The sequence below is a fragment of the Haliaeetus albicilla genome, chromosome 19 (genome assembly GCF_947461875.1).
Source record: "Haliaeetus albicilla chromosome 19, bHalAlb1.1, whole genome shotgun sequence".
Lineage (NCBI taxonomy): Eukaryota > Metazoa > Chordata > Aves > Accipitriformes > Accipitridae > Haliaeetus > Haliaeetus albicilla.
This window is the reverse complement of record NC_091501.1, coordinates 7267506-7284682: the sequence shown is the minus strand read 5'-3', so window position 1 is coordinate 7284682 and position 17177 is coordinate 7267506. Positions and strand designations below refer to the sequence as shown.

Genomic DNA, 17177 nt, shown 5'->3' with positions numbered 1-17177 from the left:
GTTAAATTCCAAACTTTGGGTATTTTTGTGTTCATTTTCATAACTTTCTGACATAAGATCTTTTCTGTGTAAGAGAAATGCACAAGTTATGGCCCCTAGCACCAGTTCCAACTGTTCTAGAAGGAAGAAAAACTTCCTCTTATCAGTCTGAGCTGGTTGTGCAGTGTGGGAGGGTCTTTCACTGGTTTCTGACCTGAAATGAAACATTTCAAACCATTTGCACACCTGAATGTACACAGCACTGCATTTCTGTCCTTTTTCAACAGCTTCATTAGTTTCCAGTACCCCTAAAGCACTGTTCCTAGCAAAAATTACAGAAAACACTTATCCCTGGTGATGTGGAGAATATCCGTGGCTAGAGATATCTAGGAACAGTCACACGAGAAATGCCATGCAGATGGAGTAATTCACTGACAAATACCTTCTCGGTCTCGTGCTGTGATATTCATGTAGATCGAGATACACATACACACGCTGTAGCATGTTCTGTATCTTCTGTTTTTATAAGAACATAGTATCTAGGCCAAAAACCTTATTTTAGACCCAAAGAGGAGCATAATACCGATGGAGGCTGTGGCTGCCACTCCTCCACAGATGCAGACTTCAGTGAAGGCACAGAGGGTCAGATGCCTGATGACATTTTTTCCATGGCATTCCCTCCAGCCTTACTAATCTTTCATCTAAGCTTTCCTTAGCCCTATTTTTAAAGGGGAAATCTGACCTCTGTCCTCTGCCCCTTTTTCTTTGCCCTTGTTTTGCATTTCCATGTTTTGCAGTGAAGGTTTCTCTCTTACCCAACAGCTTTTTAGCTGGAGAGAAAGTATATTCAGTGAGCTGTGACTGTTATTCATCTCAAATGCATTTTGCTGTCATGCTTTGTAAGAGCTTTCTTTTATACATGTCACTTACTGATTTACTGATGCAAATCCCCACAGTTTGCAAATATCCTGCTGTGGTGTTTTCCCTAAAGGCAAAGTTAAGTGATTTTTTTAAAGCGAAGGCTTATAATTCTCACAGTTATCTTCAGTGCTGCAGAATGAGATTGAGTGGTAGAAAATGTAACAGTATTAACACAGAGGGATGTATGTAATTTCGTACACCTAACACCCACAAAGGGACACGCGTGACTTTCATGTACATAAATATTGCTGCACGATCCACCAAAGATTTGCCTAGTGCCATAGGTCTCTGGGACCTTAAACCTCCTAAATTTGCCTACAGAAAAAGTCCTTTCTCTCCACATGTGCAAAATACTTCTAAATGTTTTTCAGTACAATGCTGAATTCCAGGCATCTGAGCAACAATAAATATTTATATGCAAACAAGCTTACAAAAAAAGAAAGCTCCCAAAGTCAGTACATAGAATTCCCATTAAGTAAGCAAGTTTCTGAGGTTCAGGGTAACTTCTGATTCTTTTAGTGTTTGATATCAGCAATACTGCAACTCTGACACAAAGCTTTCCTGCATTGCCAGTTATGTTTGGGGTGTTTTTTAATTCTTCTCCAGACTTAATTACAAATCACCTTTGGTTGGCATGTACATGAACATAAGCACTCACAAAAAATAGCAGCCTCTGAATTTTGTAGCCCATAAATATGATATACCCTTAGTAAACTAAGAAAGTGGATGCTACCACTCTCTTTTTCGTCTTGAGTGAGTTATTTTCTAAAAGGCTGATGATGGAAAATTAGCATTGGGTAAAAAAATTCAGGTTGACATAAGTAATGGATTATTAGTGATTAGCTACATGAAACGATCTCTAATCACCTATGCGCCTGACAGCCCTTTGTCAGGGCTCCTCATTACAATCCCATTCTGTAAGACATTGTCTCTCAAGAGGAGGCGGAGTACTGAAGTGCAGATGACAGGAGAGTGCTCTTATCTGAAGGAAGTCTGAGAAGACTCTTCCTTCTTGAAAAGATCAGAGAGTATCAGATTATCTGTCACCCACTGTCAAATAGCCTTGAAGCAAATGCTTTTCTTATTTGGTATTTGGACACAGTCATGACAGTGTTTAGACACAGTTGTAGTACATATTAGTTTGACAAAGAGCTGATAACAAGCTGATAAATTCAGTCCTGGGGAAATCCCAACATGTGCGTATTTGGGTTTGCCCTGACGCTCAAAGAAAAGTTGATATTTCAAAAACTATGGAATGGGAGTACCAGCAGGTTTTAATTTTAAGTTGTTGAAATGTTTTAGTCTGAAATTTGGTTAAAATGAATCCTATCAGCACGTCTCAAATGCTTCCTTTTAAGTTGCTGAAATAAATTGGATTGCACGAACTCATGTCACCACAGCTTTATGCTGGTGCCCTCACTTTCCCCTAAGAGCCAGGCTCTCTAAGTGGAAGGATTTCCCACTGTCTGCACATACTCACCTGCCTCTCAGGACTAACCCGAATGCACCGAACAACAGGAGAAGTAGTCCTTTGTGGAACTCACTCCAGTTATGTAGAGCATCAGGTCCATAATGCGATTTTCATAAAACAATACTGCAATTGATTTCCTTGATTCAGAGTGAAATATTTCAGGATAGCTCAGCAAAACAACAGTGGTGTGTTTTGGGTTTAGCAAGAGTGAAGACATTTTCCTCAGTTAAGAAAATGCTTCCTGAGCTGGTTTGGAAATTATCTGGACAATCTGAAAGGAAGTTCTTTACTGGTTAAGTATTCATCTCTTGAAATAACTGCCCTTTCAACTTTATTGCTGACTTTTATCCTATAATTAGAAGTGCAACTGTCATTGAAAATATATTGTTAAATTTGAGGAATAAATTACTGTCATTCCTGAGTGGCAGTTCTTTGTTTTATGAAGATTTTAATCCAATAATCTGGTCCACTTTATTACGTTTTGCAGCTTTCAGAAAGGAAGTTAACATTACTCAGTGTACTGCTATCTCTGGTATCATATTGTGCTGTCTTTTGCTTTCATTTTTCCCTAGGGAACCTCTTGAACTAAATGAAAATATTTGCTTCCAGAGAAAAATTCACAAACTATTGCAAGGAAGGATAGGAAACAAAGAATAAAGTCTATCTGTTGCCATACTTTTTACATGGGATCAAACTTTACTGATGAGTGAATTAATTGATTTCAGCAAATATATAACAAAGATTAATTAGATTTGGGTTATTTAAAACAAGAATTTCACTTGCCTGGGCTAGGAGTAATTTTGAAAACTTGATTCCTTGTTAGGACCTGCTGCCAAAAAATCATCTTATTTTACAGGCAATTTAACACATTAAAAATACGTTGCAGCATTTAATGAAACTAAGAATGTACGAACTATGCTGTGCTCATACATTTTGGGTTTATGCAGAAAGACTGTCTCCTGAACACAGGAACCAACAAAACCTGGCTCTCTATGGCTCTGTGCCTTTTGTCCCTGCAACTACGAAAATACAGATCACTGCATTTTGGCCTATGAGCCAGATCACTGATTTTTAACCCAAAGACAAGAATCAGAGCAGCTCTGACTCCTCCACACTCCCCGTAAGGAATAGGAAATCATTTCAGACTTGCATTAAATTGGTGGTATATAAACTGAGATGGTGCCATAATACAGGAAAGTTTGAGACTTTCTATCAGCAAGATGCCATTTGCAGGAAGAAGCTGACTCTGGGTGGAATTTCCACACTTTTCACTATGCAAACATTATGGGGAAAATGCCTACTAAGAATTTTTTTAGTGACATTTGGGATTGCATACACTACATTTTATGACAAGTTTTGCAATGATAGTTCAAAATAAAATGTTTTTATTTCCAAACATGGAAATAAAACTGAACACATCAAGATGTGGAATAAAAGATAAATCAATATAGCCACAAACAGACTCTTGAGAATTTTTCAATGGCTTTGCAGGGACAGCTGTGCTGACAAAGCCTTCTCATAAAGGTACAGTTATGATGGCAAACTGAATTACCTTATCAGCACAAGTCACTTTGGTAAACACTGTAACACATTTCAGCAAAATCCTTTTGGTATATAGATGGTGTAGCCAGCAAAACTTTGCCTATAGCATTTTGCAGGACAGATAACATCACAAAATTTCAGTTTTGGAAGTTAAAAAAAAAAAAGGTTGTTTGTTTTTGTATTTTTTTTAATTATGGAAAAAGTCAGAAAACTGCAATTGTGAAAAGCTCAATGGAAAAAACATTTAGTCAAAAAATGTCAGCTGTGGCCCTCAAATTGCAGTCTACTGCTAGTCTATGATGAGATACAAGCATGAATACTCTTTTTTGTCTTAGATGCACAAGTGCTCAGGAAATAACTTTTATGGATTAATTTCTTTGATATAAAGTAAGAGATGAAAGACACAATGGAATTATAAATGGAATTTAATTACTCCATGGTGGTGCCTTGTGGGCTGTGTAGGTTAAAGAGTTTGTGAATGCATGGGAACTTGATAACTAGCCTAAATCCACCAACTTTAACTTTATTTCTCTATTTCAAATACTGTCAACGCTTGGCAGCCTTCTAGTTTCCAATTACAGTACATAGGCAACTTCAAGACTGCTAAGCAAGTCTTGCACCATCTGATGAAGGTGCTGACTGCTGATGGCTGCCTCCTATCTACCAGAAATTAAATATGGGGGCTTTTAATGCATGGATGACGTAGTCCTTCGCTGGACAGTCTACTTGCATACACTTAGAAGAATATAGATATGTAAACAGACTTTTTATTAAAGAAATTACTTTTGTTCAAGGTCATGGTCACAGTGTTCTTTAGAGATGAATTCCTATATTAAAGCAAAGTTCTCGTAAGAAATGAGGAAGATGTGGAAGCTTACATATGATCAGATTTGATGTAATAGCATCATTTTAGAAAAATGGGAACTGCAAGGAAAACACACTAAACAAGCAATGGTTGCTTTATGCACTTCCATAATTATGGATGGCAACGAAGACAAAATCTAGAGTCACCAATTACACTGCAGCTCCTCAAGTGGATCTCTAAACTGTTTCTTTGGTGTCTAATCCATTCCACAGAATTCACTATTGTTAGGCTTTTGTTCCAACTGTTCATTCATTTTTTCAGTCCTTAAGTCAGGGAAAATTCTGCATTTATCCTATGATGGTTTGATTGGATCCGCAGCCCATAAAATCCTTTCTAATTGGAAGTAATTAGATTATTCCTGAAACAGGAGTATTGTAGGTGAAATTATACGCTGGGACTAATTATTATCCTTGGTTTTGTTTTTTTCCTTCAAGCTGAAATTCGTTAGGAATGGTTTTGAATTTTAATCATACGCAAAACTAAATTTTTAAGCAAACTCTTTGTTAAGTTTATTTCTTCTCCAGTCCCCACCTGAAGATGCACCACTGGATTATGATGCATATAAATACAAATATGAATATAAATATAAATAATTTCAGCTTCAGTGAACATGCTGATTTGTTCACTTTGTTGCAGTAAGAGACAGTATTTAATATAAGGCTGCTGTTTTCATGTTGAACCAGAAACAGTCACAGTGAGCCAAAACAGGCGGTTTCATCTGTCTACACCATCATTACAAGTGGAAACAGAAAACAGAAATACATTAATAAATTTATTAGTCTGGCTCCATCATGCTGTTGGTCACAATAATAGTCATCTAAGCAGCCACCAGTGCACCACTGCTTATTCACTTCAGTCCTTTAGAATGACTTTTGCACTTAGGACCTAGGACTGAAGTCTGTTTAGAATAGTTTCTGTAGTTTTATTTTAAAAGTAACATAGAAAATGTCCATGGATTTTCATAAAAAAAGGTAATGATTTCAGCTGGCATAGTTTCTTGCTTTCAGTCATATTGGGAACAGTCTGTGGAAGTTGCATGCAAATCAGATTATTTCTCAGTGGAGAGCTGAGACTGGTGAGGCAGCGGGCAGACCCTGTCTGCATGACTGTGCTCAGGTTTTGCAGAATGCTGAGTATTCCACTCTTTATTGATAAGAATAGTATTTACTTCAATTTAAGTCCAACTGAACACATTAAGAGTGCTTTTATTGATAACAGATGACTTTGAATCAAGCCCTCTATTTCCCAGCTCCTTTAATCTGGGGTCTGATAACAGTATTGTTTCCCAATGAAATGCTCACCATGCTCTGGTAACCTCTATAGTTTGTTGAGCAAGTTCCTGTCTTCCAAAAGGTGAGGCTACAGCTTTTAATCACATCACTGATGCCGCTGTGACTCTGTACTGGCCTGGGTGAAGTGACCCATAAAAAATGGTCAAACCATTTTGAGCCATTTCTCTTATTCAGAGCACTTGTTTTGCAGGGAATGTAAGTAACACTGAAAGGAAGAAGCTTTACTGCTTTTCTCTGCTGATGATCTGGACATGAGGTCTGTTGAGCAACTGTTCCACATCCTCGGTCCTTCCCTGCCCACCTATTTCAGTGGAGCATCTACCCCAGGAGAAAGCCATGTGCCCCAACGGCAGTTCTCGTGTCTTATAGGGGCCACGCACAGGGGACAATCCTTACACGCGACAACTGCACAAGGGCTGGCGTGAGCCATGCTCTCTCCCCAAACTAGCATTTTGTCTATTTTTGTCCGACTAGCAGAGTCAGCACTTTAGGAATGCCTACGTAATAGTTATATTTGTCTAATCCCTTGAGGCTATGTCCGCAAACTTAATCCACCTACTTAAATTTGACACAAGTTGACAGGTCTTTGTGACAAAAAGCATTAAGTGACCATCCTCATGCTCTTTGACATATGAAAGTCGCTTTAATATGCTGCTGTTCCACAGACAGATATCATACCTGTCTCCATGATGATGCAGCTATAGTCCTCGTTTCCCTTTCAGGTAAATGAGGGTAAGCCCTCTGGTCAGACTGAGTGAGATCCTGAATCCCTTGGCTGTTCAGACCAGAGTCTTTGCTGGGTTGCAACTAATCTAGATCTAACTGCAGGGAAAAATTAGTGCAGGAGACTCTCCTCCCTCTTGTGAATGTTCCAGCCCGGCGATGGTGAAATGCTATCTTTAGACTTTGTGCAAGCCCTGATTTAATGCCCAAGGTCATTTCCTTCACCTAAGGGGAAGAAAAACCCCCACTACTCATTTTCCAATATCATTGAGAGTTCCTAAGCCTACCCAAAACAAACCTGGTCATGAGTACAGAGTTGCAATGTGAGAAGGGTTATCCAGCCAGACCTCTTTCCCAGTACACTTGCTGATAACCTGTAGCTCTCGAATGGTCTGAACTGCAAGTCTCCAGAATACTTTGCTCCCAGCACAGTAGTAGAGTAGGACCTGGCGACTGTTTTAGAACTGTCAGCATGCCTCATCATTATGTTTACACTCCAATGTGAAAAGTAATATATATAATGTCAGGGAGTTGCTATGCTTGTTGCTGTCGCAGAAGTCAGTGGAAGTGGGAATTTAGAGCCCTTGAAAAAAGGCCACCACACATAAGTACCCTGCCAGTTCCCTGCCAAAGCTTCTTGTGGTTATTGCAGGTCGGATGTCAGTGCAGCCAGACCTAAAATGGAATTGAAATTTTAAATAATGATAGTCCCAATTTAACATGGTTCTGAAGCATTTCGGTAACTTTAGCACATGGGTAATCTCATGGAACTTTTTAAACCTTAGTTATCTTTATGCATAGCAAGAGATTTTAAGTCTTATTTTATCCGAAAAACTGAACATGGTAAATGTGGAACAGTGATGGAAAATTGTTGGTAATGGGTCAAGTTGCATCTCCTGCTGATTTTCAGGAGTGTATGTGTACATGTACATTTATAAATCACAAATAAAAATGTCTTGGCTCTAAGTGCTCATATCCTATGTCGAACTGGATCCTGAATGCATCTCATGACATGGCTGAGGCATGAAAGCATTTCTGGAGATGTTATTTAAGTGACAGTTGTGCTTTCACTTTATTTGCTAACTATACTTCTTAATATACTATACTTTCTGAGTAGCCACATAGAAAGGACTGGTAAGTTAATTCCTTTTCTTGCTGTGGAATTATATATAGCCAGCTGCTTTACAAGCTTCACAACCAATGAATAACCCAAGGTCTGTGTTTAGCAGGACACAACCCACTGAAATGCAATATTCTTGGCCTCTTAAATAAAGAACTGCAAAGGAGAGACCATTAGCTTTTGTCTTAGAAACTGTGAGGCAGAAGTTAACTTTAGGTGTTTAGTAGAAGGCCCCGTTGACATTATGGTATCAATCCAGCGGTAACTGAACCTTCACCAGCCTCTTTCCCCTGTAGCTCAAGAGGCATCGTTACGACCAAGAGAAGAACGCTTCTTCTCCCAAGGGGTGAGGAGCACATGCTGGAGGCAACATTTTCTCCACCGCCAGCCCCACTGACAATGCCTCAACAGAGAACCATATTAGGCCATGGGGCTGCTGGGAATGGCATCTGGGGACTCCAGTGAGCATGCCTCCTAGGGAAGGAGCACAACCGTAAGCTGCCGGTTGAGTGCACAGAGCCCTTTCCTGGCTGACAAGCCTGTTGCAGAGGTCAGCCAGAGAGGGCTATCATTCTTTGGGGAGGTGGAAACTACTCGGTGCTATTAATGGGTTTTTTCCTGGCTGTCCTCAGGAATGGAACTGTAAGCCTAGCATGACCATGAAAGGGGTCGCACATGGCCAAAAGATTATATTGAAGTATCTCCCATGTCTCTGCCACCCCCAGTGCCTGGAACTCTCCCCCTTCCTTTTTTTCCTCCCACACCATACTTCAGGTCTCTCCCCTGAGCTCAGTTCTTGCCTCAATTTTTGTAGCAATAGCCCAAACAACCTTGAATTATGGTTTAGGAAAGAAACCATGGACTTCTTGGTCTGGCTTCAGTCATCATCCCATCACAGAATTGCAGAATAGCTGAGGTTGGAAAGGACCTCTGGAGATTGTCTAGTGCAACCTCCCTGCTAGCACCAGGGTCAACTAGACTAGGTTGCACGTGGTATTGCTCTGGTTTTTAATATCTCCTTGTATGCTTGCATGTATGAGATGAAGTTTAGACTATAATAATAGCGTTTCAGGTCTGGTCCGTGCTGTAGATTTTGGCTAACACCTGCGCCTACTGCTAGGTAAGGCAGGACTGGAAAGTTGTGTGATTTCTGACCAACACTACTGTGTAATAAAACCATGAAATACCTTTCAGAATGAAAGAAAATCTCAAGGCAAGTCCCTCAAAAGCCTCATAACCTTTTCATCTGAGCCTGGAAATTGCTTAGTTTGGTGAGCTTTTGTTTATAAATTTGTGGGTCTTGCTGGTGACCCAGGGAGAATTTTCTAATTCAATGTTTGTAAGAATACTCCCTGTTTCAAGCAATTAAATTTCAAAAAGACAAGTATACAGTCAATAATTTTCTGCTGTTACTTTTCCATGCAAGAAATAGTCTTCCATGCCACAGAGATGTTATTTTATTCTCAGTGGAAGCAGTAAGAAATGTCATGGTAGTAAAGGGAATATGTTCCAAGATATACTTTTTGTGGTGGAATTTTCATATGAAAAAATTTAAATATTTTCCTAGGCCACAAAGCAAAACTTAGTATGTTAGTAATTAGAGAAGAAAAAATAAATTGCTATGAACCTAAGTAAAGCTATTTTTTTATTATCAGACTGTGTGTCTGTTGGTCTTAAATACACATTCTCCCTTTTATTCCATAGGATGGGTGCTGTGACCAGAACATACAGCACTGAGCTCTTTCCCTGTAGTGAGGGATTCTCTTTGGACCCTCTACAAGGATTTGCTATAGCATCCACCTATCTGGCTGGAAGTTCCTAAACCATATCAAATTCACACACTCAGCTTAAAATTACATTTGTATTAAAAGTATTCCTCCCTTTTAAACATTAAATGGATTTATTAAGAATGAGAAGTATGTTTTAGTTATATTTAGACCTGAGTGCAAAGGAATAACCTTACCAGCATTTCTGTGTGACAGAAACCGAAACTTTATTTCCTGAATATGACCTGAGGTGGGGTCCCAAAGGTTAATACCCATAACATGACAAAGGTTAGTCAGAGCCATCTACTGTTACGGTTAAGGATTTCAACCTTTTAAATCTTTGCTTGTTGCAAGTAGTTGAACTATAAGTCAATGCACTATCTCCAGTAAATATTGCTATTTTCAACCAGTGTAGAGTCCTAAGGCTTTTACAGGTTGAAAATAAGCTTCCTGTAACATTTTAAAAATACATTTTGTCTAGTTAAATTGTTCTTATGGTTTTAGTTCGCAGAACTTGTCATCCCAAAAGTATAACATTTAAATAGGATAAAAAGCCTGGTTTCTATATTACACATCTGAAAGGAAAGTGATTTAGATTAAAAACCATGATTGAAAGAAACAAAAATCAAACATACTGTAAGTCCTATGCAGAGCAGCTAAGATTATTTTTTTACTTTCTGCTTGCACTGAACTCTAGATCTAATAGTGTGGTGAAAATGAGATAAAGGTCTCTGCATTCTCTGTGCATGATCCTCCTCAGTTAATGGATCCATTACACTTCACAATAAAACTCATATCGGATATTATTCTAGTTGATGGAAAATTTGCTTAAACATAGGATATCATCTGACAGAAGCATATTGACATGGTAAGTTATACATTTAAGCATAGGTTCAAGACCAATTGACTTAAATCAAACCCAAACTTGAAACTCAACTTGGATCCCATGATGTTCCAGAACTGCCCTAAACTGGAATTGCCAAAAGGTCCCAAAATTTACTGGGGCCCTCCTATATAACTTAATATGAATACATGCAGGTAGACGACCTGTGACAAGCAGGGAGAGACCTTATTGCTCTCTACAACTACCGAAAGGAGGTTGTAGCGAGGTGGGTGTCAGTCTCTTTTCACAAGTAACAAGCGATAGGATAAGAAGAAATGGCCTCAGGTTGCGCCAGGGGAGGTTGAGATTGGATATTAAGAAAAATTCCTTCACCAAAAGGGTTGTCAAGCACTGGAACAGGCTGCCCAGGGAAGTGGTGGCATCACCATCCCTGGAAGCATTTAAAAGACGTGTAGATGTGGTGCTTAGGGACATGGTTTAGTGGAGAACTTGGCAATGTTGGGTTTACAGTTGGACTCGGTGATCCTAAAGGTCTTTTCCAACCTAAATGGTTCTATGATTCTATGACTACTATATCTCTCCAGACTGAACAAGTTCAGTACCCTCTCTTCACAGAGCATAAACTTTAGGCCTCTGACCATGTCACTCTGAAGATGCCATATGTTGCATGTATGAAAGCAAGAAAAATTTAGAACTGCATTAAAACATTAAATGAACCAAAACCTGCGTCCACATTCAACAAGCATACACCACATGTGTGAAAAATATTTGCTTTTACTTGAAGCTCAATATCTGTCTTCTTTCCTCATTTTTCAGAGACTGAAACTGAAAGTGCACCACCACCTCCAGGTTAGTGTAAAAAATGCTAATTTGCACTGTAACACTAACAATGGTTGCATGAGAGTAGATACTGCACAGCCATAATATGATTTGTGTTCATTGTCCCTTTGAAAGTGAGAGGACAGTAGGAAAAGTAAGAAAGCCCTGAAGTAACAATAAGATTTTCTCACTTCACTTTGCCTGAATGTTGGTTTTTCAGATTCAATTTTTGTTTGTGAGAGACTTGTTGTTTGTGTAACGATGCAAATATCCTTCAGGATACAGGAAAATGATGATGACTGCTTAAATTCTGAGGCTAAATTATGCTGTCTTTTTTGATGCTGGACAGCATCTAATTACCAAAATATTCTCTTTCATTTCGCCTCGAAGGTACACTGTGAGTAAAGTTGACAGAATCAAGCATGGGATTCATTTCACCTAATTTTAGCCATCTAAAGATGAGGTATCTTGTCTAAGTTGTTCAACCTATGGCGAGGATCCTCAGTCATACATGCTCATCCAATGGGCATTTCCTGGATAACCCATCTAAAATGTCACTGGATGTCTGTGTATAGGCAATTGCCCTGAGGAGGCTGGTTGTCTAGATTGGAGTGGGTGAATAACTTCCAAGAAGCCAAAGTTAGGTGAGGGGAAACTCAGTCATAAGGACTAGGGCTTCAGGTAAAGCTGAAGCTCTGTGCAAAGCTGCTACGTTTTCTTTAGCAGGAGCTGGAAAGGTGGGCAAGCCTTTGCCTTGTGGGTTTGATTTGCACTGATTAACTTGAGTTATATTCTCTGATGCTGGTTAATACATATATACATTATGCATGTCTAATTTAACCACTTCATGAGTTTTATTCTCTGTATATCTACCTGAACAACAATACCAAACAGAATAAACACTCCCCAGGTGTTAAACCTGCATTTACTTACAGTCTTGCAAACTGACATTTTACAAGGCTGATTCAAGACATTTTTGTTTAAATGATACACTTTCATTAAAAAATGACAAAGTCTGAAGGTAGTGGTATCATTTGCCACAAGGGGTTTAATGTTTAAATAACCCATGTATTATTTTTATGTTAGGATGAACTCTTTCATATTGCATATATTTGTAAGGAAAATTAATTGATATTTCATTCATGATGATTGTATTTTACTCAACCATAAAATCTGTACAGTTGATATTCAAGTAATTATTTTCAAAATATTCACACTGAGGTTCTTATCTGATATACTTTGTACTTGAATTCATGTTCTCCATCAGTGTTAATGTTTAAGTAGAACTGAAACAAGAAGCTACTTTTTGTAGACAGAAAGGAATAGCATCTCTGAAGCATTATATTAAGAACATCTATTAACATTTTCAAATAAATAACATTTTCTTCATTTCTATTTAAATACACAGGATTAAATGCAAAATCACTCCTATAACCCCCTTCCTTTTCCTCATACCTGTACTTCCTCTGCAAAACAAGTAGGGTGTCAGTAGGCACAGACCAAACTGGGATATTTCTAAGCTGGAAGTGCCGGTCGCTTGTCCTAGCTTCCTTCTGCCTGAGTCAGGACTCTGTCATCTTGCATTACCAAGTGCTATCACACAAAGAGGGAGGTTGGTTGTTCAAGAATCCAAATGCTATAACATATAAATATTTTATTGGATGTAATCAGCATCTTGAACTACACCAGGAAATTTTTGGGAAGCCATTGTAAAAGCTCCTTCTAGATCTCAATGTCAATGTCAAGCCACCAGGTTGGTATACCAAGCCCTGATGAGGTTTTCAAATGGAATTTAGGTATGTTACCACCTGCCAAGAACAGGAATTCTCCTAATTCCAGTTCCTAGGGGGAAAGGAAAGTGTTACTGTAGCAAAATTCCCATTAAAAAGGAACAGGTTTAACCATCTGGCCAAGATGGACCACCCGACAACTGGAGCTTGGAAATTTAGGGAATCCAGACAGAAGCATCCGGGAGTCTGTCATGCTTCCAGAATATGGACTTGTCTTCCACATTTCAAGTTTTACTTTTGTAGTTACCGTGGCTATGCACATGTGAACAAGAAATCAGGATAATCATAATATCAGCTGGCTCTTGCAGATGTTTCCTCCAGGGCACAAAAGTTATCTTAGCTCCATCTTGACAATGTTAGTCCATTGACCTTGATCCAAACCCATATTCTATCAGGCAGGTGACAGGTAAGTTTGCCACAGAAAGTCATTGTTCATAGGCAGTAGAATATCGAGTGTTTTGACCTTGAAGACAGCACAATTCATATGACTTGACAAGTCTCTAAATGGCCTTGCATGCAAATTGAATGAGATAGGAAATCAAAGAGAATAGGAATCCTATCAAATCCTGAAATAGAGAAAGCGTAGAAATTTTTATTTTGTTGAAAATACAGTCCAAGTTTTCTCATACATATGAGGTCAAAGATAATTCACATTCACTTGCTTGGAGTAGACGACAAGCTGGGAACTCTTCTGATCAAGAAAACTAAAACCAAATAGCCTGGGAAACATTATGATGATAATGACGAAGATGATGATAAAGAATTAAGAACACCCTCAATACACTCTCTCTGTTGTCTACTTTGTCTTAAGGATAAACCGATTAGGGTGATGGAGCTCTGCATACCATTAATATTTGGCAGTATCTCATGTCTGATCAAATTCCATTCAAATTAACAATGATATGTAACTAATCTCAAAGGCTTTTGTAAATAAGCCCAAGAACAAAAGACTAACAACTGCTACTTCTCAAAATCCCAGTATTTTTCTTCCACTGCATATAGGAACATCAATCTTATGAGACTCATTCAAAAAATAGAAAATGCATTGATATGCACAGAGTTGTAAAATGCTTTATGGGATTACAGCTGTATATTACATATAAATGTATATCAATAAATCTTTAATTTTGGTTTTTCAATATTAGCAGAACCTAGAATACTGCTGTATTTTTTAATGCTGTGTAAGTTTTTCTTTTTACTTTAAGATCCTCTCAAAAATATGCTTGTACTTCCTACACAGAACAAAAAACACCGCAGGAGGGTGAAACTGGAAAGGGTAAAGGTGAGTCCAAAATCTTATTTAAAAAATGGGCAGTAAAGAGAACATTCCTAAATGCTGTTCTGATGCTGGATTGCTTGAGCTTTAATTCACAATTTTGGTGCCAAATTTCAGAAGTGTGATGTGAAGCTTCCTGGACCCTTTTTCTGCATGATTTATTCAGCACAAGGAAATTATGATACTTATGAGTATCTTCAAAAATTCTGCAAACAAGACTGACACTTTAGCAACTGTATTTATATAGACTGTGTAATTAATAGGTCAAATTTCAAGTGATTTGCATGAGCAGAAAGCCATGTTTAAGTGAACCTGGATGCTGACACTGACCAAGCTTGCTAAAACTCAGATACTATGCACATTGGTAGCTTTTAAATAAAGCAGACAATCTCCTACTGTCATTCTAAGCTGTTTCTATTCTACCACAGAAACTTGATATTGCATGTTTTACCTTTCAGCAAAGTGCAATAGATTTTTTCATCTGAAAAAAGAAATCACACATTCATCTTTCTGTCCTCATTGGGAGCCCAGCAGCGGAGCTCATTAGAAGTTCTGAAAAATGTCTTTGAGGACTGCTGTGAACAAACACATAACTGTTCCACTAGCAATGCATGTAAAAATCAGCTCCATTTTTAATATGCATTTTTGTGGTGCTGAGATTAGGCTCCAGCTCTGTTGGCAACTCCTCCGGTTACAAAGATACATTTTGAGGCAACTGGGCCAAATTCCACTCCTTTTTGTACTCCCTGCCAAAGTAGAATTCAAACAGCTCATCAGCTAATTTTGAAATGAATAATTTTTTTTTTTCTTCATTCAGATAAAAGGCTAAACCAGGCAAAAATATACGTATAACTGATGCAATGCTTGCTTTTCATTTGGCATGGTTATGCTTTTTCATGGCAAATCAAGAAATGGCTTGGTTGAAAATGTATTCCAGCTTTTGGTCTCTTCCAGACAAAATCTTGCCTTTTAGACAGACTGGATGCATACTTGATACTTGCAGATTTATTTGGCAAAAGCATGCATGGCTATTTTTCTCAGCAAAGTCAAAATATAAACACTGAGAGTGTGTGACTCAAGCACCCTTTTGAAAATAAAAATGCTGAACCAGGATTCAGTGCATGTTGTTTTGCCAGCTATCTTTGCATTGAGCAATTATTTTGACATACAAAATTTCGTGTGAGTAATCAAATCTGTCATCTTGGTAGTGGAAACACAATTCAAGAATAATTTGCATGCCTAATGATAGGAAAAAAGATGAAGGTCTTACCTCAAGCTATTGCAGCAGTTAGTTCTGCTTGCTTTAATTTTGATATGAGAGAAATGTTTGTTCCCGAACTGAACATGAATGGTGTTTTCCCCACTGCTTACAAGTCTACATTTTACTGAATAAAAAAGAAAACATGGTAGGTATCTTATCAAATACTTCTATTATCTTTTTATACATTACTATGTTTCTGTTTTGAATTTCGTGAAGAACACAGGTATTTCCTAAGGGGAAAAAAACTTTCTTGGTGCTTACCCCATCTAGGATGATTTTGCTACCAAAAAAATTGCTTGAGATCCTAGTATGGGAAGTGTTTCCAGTTTCAGTCCATGGTGGCAGCAGCTACCTCAATAAGAATTCCAGTGAAAGTCTGAATACCAGTATGTAGAAAGAACGACCTTCTGCCATGCTCCAGTGAAACTGCCAGCTCTGCAAAGCAATGTAGATGCCATTACCAGACACTCAGTAGTAATTTTTTTTTTAATTAGGTATAGTGCAATTGTTCCTATCAGCTCCTGTTTTGTTGCAGAGCATAACCAAGTAAGAGAAAGTGTATTTTCTTAGAGTGATTCTTTCATGTTTGTCTGCCAGAAGAAAATCTTTGTAATGGTGAGCATAATTCACAGAATGGAAAAAGGTTCCATTTTTCCAATCTGTCCAAAATCATGTACACTACCAAATGAGTTGTTCAACAAGGAAACAGGGACAGAACCAGCTAGAAGTTAGCTTTTGTAGAAGCTATTTATAAAAATGTTTCTGTAGCTTCCAAAGTAACGGATTTGGGCGGTTCCCTGAATGGGAATGAGGTGGGAAAGATTTTGTATCTGAATTCCACTGCAATTTTACGATACCTGTGTGTTAGCAGTTGTGACCTCTTTGCTGATAATTTCTAAGGAACAGCACACCGCAGGAACCTGGGACAGCCCCTCTCTGCAGCAGTCAGGCTGTGCTGCAACCTGGCATCTAGGAAAGAAAGCTTGGTAGGCCACATAAACCACGTAGTCCATAATTTTCACGTCATTTCTAAGACAAAGTTAACAGCAGAAGTTAGGAAGATAAAGTGTACCTATCTGTGTGTCTGTTTTACTGTTCTATTTCTTTTTAGTAGTTACTGTCTGTGTGAAATTACATATTTATGTTCCTTTATGTTCACTGTAAAGTTAAGAAATGGCAGACAGTGTGATAAATTCTTTGTTATCTGTGGTTATTTTGCTGTAAATTAGTAGCTCAGAGCAGTAAAAATAAAATTTTCTTGCACAGAATAATCTTTTATAGCATTTTGAGTTTCAAAAATATCGAAATAATGTTGTAAAAAATTCAGGATATATATGATCATCCATTTTATTTTCAGAGAAAAAAGTGACTCAGCAGAAATCTCACCAAATTTACTATGTTATCCCATACTCATTCAATTTAAATTCTTCTGACTTCGTTTTTAATTTTAGCATTATCTTACAGATTGAATATTGTTATAATTGTGTTCCCACTTGCTGGAATAATAA

At 38.1% G+C, this 17177-nt stretch overlaps 1 protein-coding gene across 8 annotated transcripts in view; it reads left to right on the top strand.

Annotated features, from left to right (window-relative positions):
• MYBPC1 (myosin binding protein C1) overlaps positions 1-17177 on the top strand; it is an 80282-nt gene that overhangs the window by 9339 nt on the left and 53766 nt on the right. For all 8 annotated transcript variants that reach the window (XM_069807482.1, XM_069807481.1, XM_069807478.1 and 5 more), the window contains exons 2-3: positions 11340-11372; positions 14373-14414. In XM_069807482.1, the coding sequence (XP_069663583.1) occupies positions 11340-11372; positions 14373-14414 (75 nt within the window). The remainder of the gene's footprint in view (positions 1-11339; positions 11373-14372; positions 14415-17177) is intronic.